The 13,092-nt window shown below is 33.4% G+C and overlaps 1 protein-coding gene across 2 annotated transcripts in view; it reads right to left on the bottom strand.

Annotated features, from left to right (window-relative positions):
- Positions 1-1,272: 1,272 nt before the first annotated feature.
- Positions 1,273-13,092, bottom strand: part of SLC25A40 (solute carrier family 25 member 40) — a 31,385-nt gene continuing 19,565 nt past the window's right edge. Inside the window, exons 5-11 of one of the 2 annotated variants that reach the window (XM_036247428.1) lie at positions 11,522-11,589; positions 9,761-9,885; positions 8,677-8,850; positions 7,028-7,137; positions 4,162-4,243; positions 1,878-1,958; positions 1,273-1,521 (exon numbers count right to left, since the gene is read on the bottom strand). In XM_036247428.1, coding sequence (XP_036103321.1) covers positions 1,406-1,521; positions 1,878-1,958; positions 4,162-4,243; positions 7,028-7,137; positions 8,677-8,850; positions 9,761-9,885; positions 11,522-11,589 — 756 coding nt within the window. In that variant the 3' untranslated portion in view covers positions 1,273-1,405. The remainder of the gene's footprint in view (positions 1,522-1,877; positions 1,959-4,161; positions 4,244-7,027; positions 7,138-8,676; positions 8,851-9,760; positions 9,886-11,521; positions 11,590-13,092) is intronic. The other variant, XM_036247430.1, reaches the window with a different exon arrangement.

Below are 13,092 nucleotides of genomic sequence, written 5' to 3'. Positions count from 1 at the left end.
AAACTTTCTTTCATCCTTCTTTTCATCTAGATATACTGCATGTAATACGTGTTAGAAAAACTACTAAGGAATTAGATGTAAATTATTTTAGTCATAAATTATAAGAATTTTCCACAAGTGCAATCAGCATTGGGGGTAGGGTGGAAATTTCTCTTCTGGTATTTATAAGTGAGAGTAAGTTGAAATATGTACCTGGTTTTGGAAGCATAGTTCTAAATCTCACTATTTCTGCCTTTTTCTACCAATACATTATCAAAAAGAAGCATGGAAGAACCAAAGCAAATTTAATACTATTAAACAGCAGTGTTCAAAATAAACATTCATACACACATTATATGAAAATATTTAGGTAAAGGCACAGTGATACTTTTAATTTAAGCAAAATATTTTAATAAAATATAAGTTAAAATCATAAATACTTATTTTTATGGATATTTATGTTGCAAATTTAAGGTAAATCAACTCAGGATAAAAAACACAGAAGGTTACATACAAATTCCATATAGTTTATTTCTGGTAAAACATATGAGCTCTTTTCTACTATAATACAAATGTATCAATTCCTCTGTGAACACTAGAGATTTAAGTCCAAATATATTACCTATATTAAGGAAAAAATGTTTCACATCTTCATAAAATACACATAGATTACAATAAAGTGCTTTTCTTATAGTATATATATCCTAAGAAAATCAAACAAATATATTTAAAAAAAAATCATTTCTTGTCCGGCCAAAGTCTTTTAATTTCATTCCTATAGTCATAAATTAAATTACTTAGGCATTAACTTACAGTGACCTAAAGCTATTTCTTCAAGGAAACTGCCTGTTTAGTCTGTTGTTCTAGTATAGTAATGTGAGAAGCATGTCATCAAGGGAAATTAAGGGCATTTTGTGACTGATATTGAATTAATAATATCAAGCCAATAGAGTTACCTAGAGAACTCCAGTGACACATGAATTATATGGCTACAACCAGAGGACCTTCTTGTGCCAAAACATTATTTTTACCAGTCTAAATACAATGTTATTTCCCACTGTACACCCAAGTTTGACTTTAGTGAACATCTAATACAATCATAAACCCACCCGCTCAAACAGTAGATAATACAGGGTCTTTAATACCAACTTTCAAGAGATTATTGCTTCCAGTGCTAAGGAATAATTTTTCTTTATAAAAATGCTCAATGGTTGTGATTTCTGAAATATATTTTTAAATATCTCAAAAATTAGGAAAACACTATTTTAAAATAAGGATTATGATTTAGAATCAAGGTAGAAATTTCTATGCATTTAAATTATCAACAAGAAAAATACAAAGTCATTGTATGATAAAATAAAGGTTCTTGTCTAATTAGAGTCTCCATCTTATTACGTGGCCATGGTTACTTCAAGTTGAAACAGCATCACTGGTATTGCTGTCTTCTAGTGTTCTGTTTCTGGAAAAAAGCTTTTCCAAATTCATATGTACTGATCATAATGGCACAAGCAGGAGCAATTTTAATTAAATGGGGAATCAGGCCTGCGAAGACAACAGAAAGCATCAGAACAATTTTTTTCCTTATTTTTTAAAATTTATTGATTTGGTTTCATTCTGATAATGATCAAATTAAATGAAGTGACATATCAAATACTGTGCCATAAACTGGTATCAAAGAACCAGACAAAATTACTCCCAAACTCCTCAATTTAACTCCATGTTACTTTACATAGAAACTTTATCTTATTAATAAATCTATTATCATTTAACATTTTTAAACTTATAAAATCATAAATGTGAATTATTTTCAGTAATCTCCTGCTGAAAGGTTAATTTAGGAAGAACTTAAAAGCAAGTGATAATTTTACTCAACAATTTGGTAAAACAAATATTTTTACCTGTAAATAATCCAGAAAACCCATTCTTAGCAACAATGTTCTTCATTATAGCCCAGGTTGACATATGCAAAGGCATGGAAACTAAATGTTAAAAAAAAAAGATTATAAATAACCACTTAATTTCTAATACAGATAATACACATACGATAGTGGATGGCCTTTGGGGGTATATCATTTCAATATACTAAGAGCACAAGTTTGTCTAAAAAGTTTCATTTCAATATAGTAAGAGCACAAGTTTGTCTAAAAAGTTATTTTAAATCTTATTTGTAATAGTTGGTTTCATTTAAAAGAAAAATTAGAAAAAGGCTGTAAGTTTAAAGGTGTATAGAACTAGGTGCAATCAGGGGGGACTATACAGAAAACTCCTGAACTGAAAAAATGCTTGTTTCTTAAGCTTGGTTGTGGGCGTCTTTCGTACTTTTTCCCACACCAATGGACCTAGACAACAATACTGGGGGGGGGGGGGGGGGGGGGGGGGGGAGTGTCAATGAGAAGAAAAGGAGAAAGATCTGTAAAAATAAATAAATTAAAAAAAATTTTTTAAAGATGTATAGAAATATTCATGGGGTTCCCAAAGTCAAGAGAGGTCCTGATAACCATTTTTCATATTTCTATTCACATATTTTAAAATTTCCTTTTTCTAAAAAAGAAGTTTTGAGGAAAATAGCACATCATGCTTTATTAAAACCTTTCTGAGATCTTTTTTTGTTTGTTTGTTTATCCTCATCCGAGGATGTTTTTTCCATTTTTTGTACAGATAGAGTAGGAGGGAGAGAGAGGAAGGGAGACAGAATGAGAAACATCGACGTGAAGGGACACATCGAGTGGCTGCCACCCGCACGACCAACCAGGGCCGGGGACAAACTGCAACCGAAGTACGTGCCCTTAGCGGGAACCGAACCCGGGTCTCTCCGGACCGCAGGCCAACGCTCTAACCGCTGAGCCAAACTGGCCAGGGCCCTTTCTGAGATCTTTTTAAATATTAAACTTTGCCCGTCTAAAAAAAACCTTTCTGAGTAAATGTGCCAGTCTTGAACTTAGATGAGCCCTGTTCTCCTTTAAAGGGCAGATATATATCCTTTGACTAACAAGTAACATCTCACTTATTTGCAACCACTCAAATAACTGAAAAATAGAAAAAAATTAATTTATATTAAAAAAAAAACCCAGCAAAAATAGATATCACTGTGGTTCAAACATAAAGCTTGTGCATGAAGCCCTCACAGGATAGCTCAGTCAGAGTGTCTTCCATGAAAGCCAAGGCTGCAGGTTTGATCCTGGGTCAGGGCACTTACAAGCAGCAGCCAATGGATGCATAAAAAAGTGGAACAACAAACAGATGTCTCTGTCTTTCTCTCTCTAAAATGAATGAATGAATAAATGAATGAATGAATGAATGAATGATAGGGCTTGGGCAGCTGGAAGGCTTGCACCTAAAACAAGAATGTGGGGAGGGGACTAGACTGGTAAATTAAAGACAAGTTGTCACTAATAATCATCAGACTTATTTTCAGAGGTCTGTAACCAATGTTTCTTTTAACATTAGAATACCTATTTTACTTTGTATGCAAAATATTCTGGTGGGTTAGAAAAATTTATTTACATTATAATAGGCTTATTATCACAAGGCTTAAATGACATAATTTTGTAATGGATAATTTCCAATGGATTTGCAACAAAATGCAGATAATATTGACAAAATGTTGGACGCAACCAAGGGTACACTTTTGTTCTAGAAGAAATTACATGTTTAAAAAAAGTAAAAATAATTGAGATAATAAGTAGGAAAAAAAACTCATAAAAAAGGATGCTAAAAATGAAGAGGAAAAGTGTAAATACATACCAATGAAACCAAACACACTAAGAGAAAAAGGTTTCTCATAATTTACTATCCTTCACCCTAATTTGAACAAAACAAAACACCCTATATAATTTAATCTTTTAAAAAAAATTTTTTTTTCTCCAAATTTTATTAATTTAGTTTTGTTACAGATGTTTCTCCTTTTTCCCCTCTTAATTTAATTTTCTATATAAAGCAGGCATAAGACCTCACTGATGGCAGGTAAAATACACAGATTTTAAGATTTCTTAATATTTTTGTTTGGATTTAGAGTATTTTTTCCTGGATATTCCAGGCTAAGAGTATATTAGTTTCAGTTAAAGAGTAAGGCAGAGGGAAAAAAATCTTATTCCTATTTTAGATATTTTTAACTTAGTATCTGAAAAGAAAAACAACAATGTTCATGGCACCTCAAAATTGTTTTAAATTAATTAAACTTACTTTTATGACTTTCATACATCCAAAGTTGTGTCTGCTTTTGTGTTTTTACCACATCAAATGGCAAAGTCACAACAGCTGCAAACTATCACAAAGCAAAATTGATTAATTTAAATCTGCCTTTAAATTTTCCCCCAAAATTACATTATCTTAATTAACATATTATTTAATAAGGATAATAGTGAAAATCATAACTAAACTGAAACTTAAAATAAAACCAGATATATTTAAAGAAAAGCTTTTATTAAAGAAAACAGGTCTATGTCCCAAAATTCAGGAGTATGTCAAAAGTCTCAGAAAAGTCCCCCTACTCTCCTGAGGTCACACAACTACTAGTGGCAGAGACAGAATTCCAGCCAGAACTCTCTGACTCGAAAACCAGTGCTCACAGCCCCTGATGATCCCGTGTCTTCCATTATTCCTTTACTATACATGAAGGTATAATACATATTCTAAAGCAGAAATTCTCAGGTATCTAACAAGCATTGAAAATTTTTTAACAAATGTTTAAAAAAAACAAATATAATAAAAAATTAAATTTAAATAAAGAAAATGGACTTTGAACTTTTAGTTCTATTTACCTTTTTATGGATTTTTTACAGTTATCAAATATAGTTACAATAATTCCCAAATAATTTATGAAAACTTATCTCAAAATGAAAACAATTATTTTCACAGTGACCTAATTGAGCAAGGAAGGTTTTTAAAAAGAATAATTAAATTCCCTTAAGAATGTCTCATAATATTTGATATAATAGTCAAGCACAGGAAATAACACCCGTTTTTTATTTATTTTGCTTCTGGACTCACATCTGATCATAATACTCTCATAAAATGACCCTTAAAAAAACAGCAACAATGTTTATATAAGCCTCTTTGATACTCTAAAATGATGTGGTTTGGGCTATTCTGTTTCCCCACAGGAAGCCTGGACATTGTCCACTGAACAGACATACTTTCTTATTTATTTTTTAAATCCTCACCTGAGGATTTGTTTTTACTGATTTTAGAGAGGGAGAGAGAGAAACATTGATCGGTTGCCTCCTGAACTCACCCAACTAGGGATCGAACCCAAAACCTTTTGGTGTATGGGATGATGCTCCAACTGAGCTACCCAGCCAGGGCCCCTGACATACTTTTTCTGCTGCAGAGAGACTTTTTTTTATCCTCATAGAAGGACATTTTTGCATTTATATTCAGATAGAGCGGAAGGGAGAGAAGGCAAGAAGAGAGAGAGAGAAACATCGATGTGAGAGAGACACATTTGCTACCCACACAACCCCAACAGGGACCGGGGGCAAACTGCAAACAAGGTATGTGCCCTTAGCGGCACCGAACCCGGGTCTCTCTGGTCTGCAGGCCGATGTTCCAACCGCTGAGCCAAACTGGCCAGGGCCAAATTTTTACTTGAAAACAGTCAAAAGGCAGCAATATTTTCTAGATTGTTGTAAGTTTTTTTAAATAAATTTTTTATATTAAACAGAAATTCTGAGGTAAAATAAAAAAACTTTCCTTCATACTACTGGAAAGCTGGGAAAACATGCTAAAGCCATTATTAAATATTTTTTAAAAGATATTAAGCATTTATTTGTAAGTTAAGTATGGAATTGGTGCTATAATTCCAAATGTTAGGAATTTCTAAAACTAAACGGCACTTGTTTTTCTTCGTGATGGATTAAGATATAAATTAAATATATGTTACATTTAATCATCTCACAATAAAAGGGATAATGGAAAGATTTTGCTGGCATTGTAACTAAATTGCTAACAACAACAACAACAACAAAAATGCCATGACTCTTTTGCCTCAACAGGCTTGTAACCATTACATATGAGGCTGAATTGGACCAATCTCAGACCTGGGTATATTCATAGCTAAATTTTGAACTCAGTCATAGTGGGTTTCTTAGCCTAGGTTTTCTGATACAATTGCTCCAATATTTTTTGCAGGTCTTCATCACTACGCTTCTTCACTCTGGCTTTCCTTTGATTCCCATATGTCAGCACCTCACTCTAAGTCATCACAAATTCTTTTTTAAGTATGTGGATATATGAATACTCTTTGTGGCCAGGATATGGTGATATGAATCTGCATGGAGTCTACTACACAACTTTTCATTATGTGGAGGGGTGGGAAAAGGTGAACTCTCTACTAACCCCAAAATGGCCATTTGAGATTCCTCCCTTTCTAATTAATTTCTGTTAAAATTATTTTAAGAAGTAGTTAGCCAGCCCTGGCCAGGTAGCTCAGCTGGTTGGAGCATCATCCCCATACGCCAAAGTTGCAGGTTCAATCCCTGGTGAGGGCACACATAAGAATCAACCAACGAATGCACAAGTAAGTTAAACAAACTGGTGTTTCTCTCTCTCAAATAAATTTAAAAATCTTTGAAAAATGAAGTACTTAGCTAAAATGTTCCCAAAGAAACAGAAATTAACAAAAGAGATGCAATTATTTTTATTCAATTCAATTAAACATATGAGATGACACTCCATATTAAATATTACCTAATCAGATCTGGCATTTAATAAAAAAATGCAAAATACCTTGTAATAATGAAGCATTTTTAAACCATTATAATGATCATAACTGTAGTTAATCTAACAAGTCCAAAAGTTGTTCAGATTAATATAATGTATTTGTAATATAATAAAAACACAGATACAAAGTACATTTAAAATATGTGAATGGCTAGTCATTTATTTCCTCAAAAAAGGACAGTAAATACTCAGAAAAAAATTTAATACTCAGAAAATTTAATGCAGCTCAAAAGTGATATCTCAATAGACATGAAATGCTATCTATTCTGTTCTGTTTTAATAAGACAATTATCATTATTCTGGCATATTAACAACAAAACAAACTTACAGAGCCAGATAATGCACCTGAAGTAAAGTTGATCATAAATGTCGGTTCATATAAACCAGATTTCTCACACAACCACTTCTTTAAAACTTCGTAGTTATACCAGTACATTGCTACAAAAACAGAATAAAATGAACACATATTTAGAAATGAAACGCAGACTTAAAAGGAAATATTTGAGGTTATAAAAGAAAAGAGACATTCTAACCTTGACACACCTTGCTTTCTGTTTAGACATATACTAGATGAGATTAAAAAAAAAGGACCCTGGCCAGATGGCTCAGTTGGTTGGAGTACCAAAAGGATGTGGAATTGATACTCAGGGCACATATGGGAGGCAGCCAATCAATGTCTTTCTCTCTCTCTAAGAAAAAAAAAAAAAGTCAATAAAAACATATTCTTGAGTGAGGATTTTTATTTAAATCCTCACCCCAGGACATTTTTTATCTTCAGACAGGGTGGGAGGGAGAGGGGGAGGAAGAGAGAGAGAAACATAGAAGTGAGAGAGATTTTTGGGTGAGGATTAAAAAATAATAAGAATAAGAATAAACCTTATGAAAATTTTAGTAATATAAGCGCTTCTTAAAGCTCAAAAATAAGAAAACAAATAATATACTGTTTAGCAATAATACATTGTGGTAAAACTGTTTTTAAAAATCAAATCAATGATAAAGAAAATACAATATAGCAGTACCAGTGGGGACATGACAGTGAAGAAGAATGTATGTGGTTTCATGATTTAACAAATTGCAATGTGCTAGTTCATGTGTTGAAGTGGTGACTTTATAGGTGTTCATTTTATTAGTATAGTTCATATCTGTTACTTTTCCTGTGTCAAATATCATATAATATAAAAATAAAAAATACGCTTGGCCTAAGAATCTATAACTAATTACACACTGTTTCTAAACAACATAGTAACTGATCACAAAATGTTGAAGAAAAACACTAATGAAAAGGGAAAGATGCATAGAAATGTAAGAGAACCAAAGAAAAGGATTAACTTGAGGAAAAAAAGAAAGCAGAACATCAATACAAAGGATCTTAATAATATGTATTTCAGGTCTTAGATGAAAACTTCCATGATACAAGAGAAATAGTACTGAAGTATGCAAATTTACAAGTTATCTGTTAGGTTTCACTTCTTTTTCATGATTTTCATCCTCTTCATAATTCAACAATTAGCACAGTCTTCTATCAGATTTATAACAGTCTCATTTACAGAGAACTAATTTAATGGGGAAGATTTTTTATCTTTGATAGTTGAAAACAGTAAGAGTCAATATTATTCACAGGTGATCTTAAATGTATTTTGTGATATTTTGATTTGTAGTAGTTTACTTACCTTACTAATTATGACTTATTTAGAATTAAAGAGAGTTTGTATTATCTAAATATAAATAAATAACAAGTAATGCTTGAGAATAAATTAAACACAAGAAGAAAATAAAACCAGGCTTTAATTAGAAACTATTCATTCAATAGACTCACAAAGCTCTGAGAGCACAATACTGAACTAGGAGTTTGTGGTTACTAAGAAAGAGAGCTCACCATTGGTCTTAAGGGATTTAAAATATAGTTGATTTTAAAGTAATACATAAACTAGACAAAGCTACTTAAAATTTAGCAGATACTAATAAGACAAATCCTACCTGAGAATGGAACATCTCTAAGAACAGTAGGAGCCCAGCCCCTCCAAAGGGAAATCCAACCATCTTCAGATACTTTCTTGCTGACAAATTGATGCAGTTCCTTGTAAGAAAAGTTCTTAGATTGCATCTTGGTTCTTATCAGTTCTAATGGGCTTATCACAGTTACTGCACCAACTAATACAAACAAATAAATATTAAAAAAACAAAGTCATGTACTATGCAAACACACATGCAAAATTAATAGTCCGTGCATTTTATATTCTAAACTTCTATTCTGAAATGTCTGCAAACCTTAAAAATCAAATACCTAATGCCAACATATTGGTACAGATTTTAATCCTTGATAAAGGTATTTCTTAAAAGTCTGTTTTCATGTATCTTACTCTTTCTGATTTCAATGCTTTCAAGGGCAGCTCCAAAAATATTATACATATATCAACTAGAACTGCTACAAAAACCTCACTCCAACTACATAGAGAAAAATTCTTTCCGCTTAGAGGCAAATTTCCTTCTGATTAAACTCAATCTCAAAATCACTAAAGAAAATTATTCAAGCCCAGCCGGTGTGGCTCTGTGGTTGAGCATCGACCTATGCACCAAGAGGTCACTAGTTCGATTCCGGTCAGGGCACATGCCCAGGTTGTGAGCCTGGTTCCCAGTGGGGGGCATGCAGGAGGTGGCCAATCAGTGTTCTCTCTCATTGATGTTTGCATCTCTCTCTCCCTTCCTGTCTCTCTAATATATCAATAAAGAAAAAAAATTTATTAAATAAAATAAACAAGAAAATTATTCAGGCCTTTGATATCAATTTGACACCAATCTGATGTCATTCTAAAATCTAGAATCTAAAATCATTCTAAAAATCCCTGTCCAAGATTCAATAGGGATGAGTTGATCCATTTTATTCTGATGGTACCATATGACTTCTAGATATAATAATAAATATTAACAAATTAGTACAAACTACAAATGAAAAATATTATTCCCAATACTCTTAATTTTATACACATTCTCTATGAATTTTAAAGTTTTAAAAGAATTTTTAAACAGAAATAATAAAAAAAATAGTAAACTTATTACTTACATCTGGCCACAATTCCAGCAACAATGGGTATGTGGCTTTCATTTTCTCCCAGTTTAGATCTCAGGACAGCAGTTAATTGATCATAGCAGGTAAAATAAATAACTGTGGCAGGAACTGCCATTACTCTGTTAGAAACACGCACAAAAAGATTTACATAAAATTATCAAAATGCTTAAATATATTATTAAATTTGAGTTAAATTCTTTATATTCTGTATAAGTTGAAAACCATAAAGAATCAGCCTATGAAATCAATTTTTCTGCCTGGCCAGTGTGGCTCAGTGGTTGAGCACTGACCCATGCACCAGGAGGTTGGTTGCTGGTTCGATTCCCAGTCAGGGCACATGTCCAGGTTATAGGCCAAATCCCCAGTAGGGAGCATGCAGGAGGTGGCCGTGGATGTTCTCTCTCATCAATGTTTCTCTTTTTCTCTTTGCCTTCCTCTCTAAAATCAATAAAGAAAAAATATTTTTTAAAGAAATCAATTTTTCTTTTATTTTAAATATTATTAACTTAGTAGGCTGCAAAAAAAAAAAATGTAAAATAGGTTTCTGCCCTCCAAAAGTTTACATTCTAGTTGTAAAAATAAGTTAAGAGTACCAGCTAGATCATAAATAGGAAAAGATAAAGGAGGATACTTCTCTATTGCCTAGACTCGTATCTGTTTCTGGTCTCCCAAATCTTCCTTTTCCCACTTATACTTACCAAAAAATGAAAACCACTGAAATAAAAGGTACAAGAGCAACTGTAAAATATTTTTGAATTATGGACCTGCTTACAAAACTGGAAATAAATTACAATTAATGATACCAGACATATATATGCTAGTATTGAGAAAATTCCGATGACATTCTTTTTTTCTTTTCTTGTTTTTGAGAGAGAGGGACGGAGTGGGAGAGAGATAAAAACATCAATGAGAGAACATCGATTGACTGCCTCCTGCACGCACCCCACTGGGGACCTGGCCGACAACCTGGGCATATGCCCTGACCAGGAATCAAGCCCAGGACTCTTCAGTTCATAGGATGCTGCTCCAACCAACTGAGCTACACCAGCCAGGGCAAACACCAAATTCTTAATTTCTGAACATGAAAAAATGTCATGCGTCTGCACCAAAGACAACACAACAAACCTGGGTGCTCAAGTCTTCTATATGTTCAGGAGGGCATTATTTGCATGCTTGACCTGTGGCCAACTCCAAATTTAGCCCTTGGAACATTCCCTAGTATAAGATTTTTCTGTATATCTGGAACACTAATCCAACTTGTCTAGGCTGAATTGTGCAAATGATGGAATTTTTGGTAAACATCTGCTTTCCTTTCAGGGGTCTGGAGTTTGAGTAATTAGAGTTGGTCACAAACACAGAACATGCCAATACAATCAACCCTCAATCAAAGCCCTAGACTCTAAAATTCACGTGTGTTTTAAGGTAGAAACACTTTTCACATGCTGCTGTAGGTTCAATGCTGAAAGAATAAGCGCATCCTATGTGATGCCAGGAGGGAGGACTCTGGAGCCTAATACCTATTAACTTCTTTTGTGTCTTTTTCCTGTAATAAGCCATAGACATGAACATAACCTTCTTTAGGTCTCATGAGTCCTTCTAGCAAGTCATCAATGTGTTGACGGCTGTGGTACTCACAAAACAATACTTTAAAATATGAATCTTAAAAACGCACAATTTTGTTTAATCATACTGATTATAAAGCAAAAGAAAACACCACCATCATTTAGTAAAAGAAAACATTAAATTTCAACTTACAAGGTAGGAGGAAGGCCACTCCACAGGGATTTAATGCCCTCATTTCGAATGATTTTCAAAAAGGCATCCTAAAATTATAATAGAAAAAAGTAGCCAAAATGTTTATGTTAATAATTGGTAACTTGAATTTCCCAAGTGTTCATTTCTAAAATATAATCTTCTCAGATTTATGTATGGCCAATCTTCTATTTTTTTTAAAAGGAATTTTCCAAACACAAGTAAAGCATTCTGGATGATACTTTCTGCTCACAGAATAAAATATGTATTACTCAGCTTTGGATTATTCTAATTAAAGCTAAAAAAACCAAGTTTTTTTTTTTTTTTTTATCCTCACCGGAAGACATTCTTTGCATTTATCTTCAGATAGAACAGGAAGGAGAGTGGGAGGAAGGGAGAGAGAGAAACATCAATGTGAGAGAGACACATTGAGTGGTTGCCACCCACACGAACCCTACAGGGGCTGGGGACAAACTGCAACCGAGGTACGTGCCCTTGGCGGGAACTGAACCCGGGACTCTCTGGTCCGTGGGCTGACGCTCTAACCGCTGAGCCAAACCGGCCAGGGCTAAAAAAAAACCAAGTTTTTTAAAAATTATAAAAAGAAAGTGAAATAACAGCAGAGAATTGGTCAGGTTAATTCTCCTCACCAATTATGAAATCTAAGAAAATAGCATTTAAACTCAATATTTGAAATCTCTGGAGAGAAACCAAAACCAGACGAAAACCAAAGGGAAATCTGCTGTTAAAGGATAAAGTGCAATGAGTGAGATTTGCAGATCTGCAGTTTTTTGCCTACAGAAATGGTAAAAAAAAAAATAGCTCACTTAGTTGGTTGAGATGGCAAGTACAGAGAAAAATAATCAGACACTTAAGGGGAAAATCCTGGAAAGTAAGACACTACAAAGGTGCCTCTAATATGCATACAATATCAGCCACAAAATTTGGCTCTCTACTAAATCATGCATTCCCAGCGGGAGACAACAGGGTCTGACAGCCCACCAGAGGGGAGCATAAGTTTGGAGTTTGAATCCAGCTAAAATACAAGTCACATACAAGGGAAACCCCTTAAGGCTATCGGCTGATTTCTCAGAAGCAATTTTACAGGTCAGAAAGAAGTGGCAGGAGATAATTCTCAAAGAAAGGAATCTACAACCTAGAATACTTTATCCAGCAAGGGTATCATTTAGAATTGAAGAAGAAAGTTTCCTAGACAAGCAAAAACTGAGGGAGTTCACCACCATTAAACCAACCTTACAACAAATGTTAACTGGTTTCCTTCATGCAGAAAAGGCCACAATCAGAAATAGAAAAAAAAAAATCTCACTAGTAAAGGCAAGTATACAATAATCACAGTGAATCAATCGCAGTTAATAGGAAAGTTAAAAGATAATAGTAGCAAAATTAACAATAACTACAATTAATAATCAGGAAGCACACAAAATAAAGAGATAAAACATTATGTCAAAAACAAAGAGTTGGGGGAGGGGGAGTATAAATGTAGTTCTTTTAGAATGCAATTGAACTTAAATGCCTATCAGCTTAAAATGGATTGCTTTAGATACAGATGGATA

Source organism: Molossus molossus, unplaced genomic scaffold (assembly GCF_014108415.1).
Source record: "Molossus molossus isolate mMolMol1 unplaced genomic scaffold, mMolMol1.p scaffold_m16_p_7, whole genome shotgun sequence".
Taxonomy (NCBI): Eukaryota; Metazoa; Chordata; class Mammalia; order Chiroptera; family Molossidae; genus Molossus; species Molossus molossus.
Note: the sequence above shows the minus strand (reverse complement) of the source record. Positions and strands in the feature narration are given on the sequence as shown.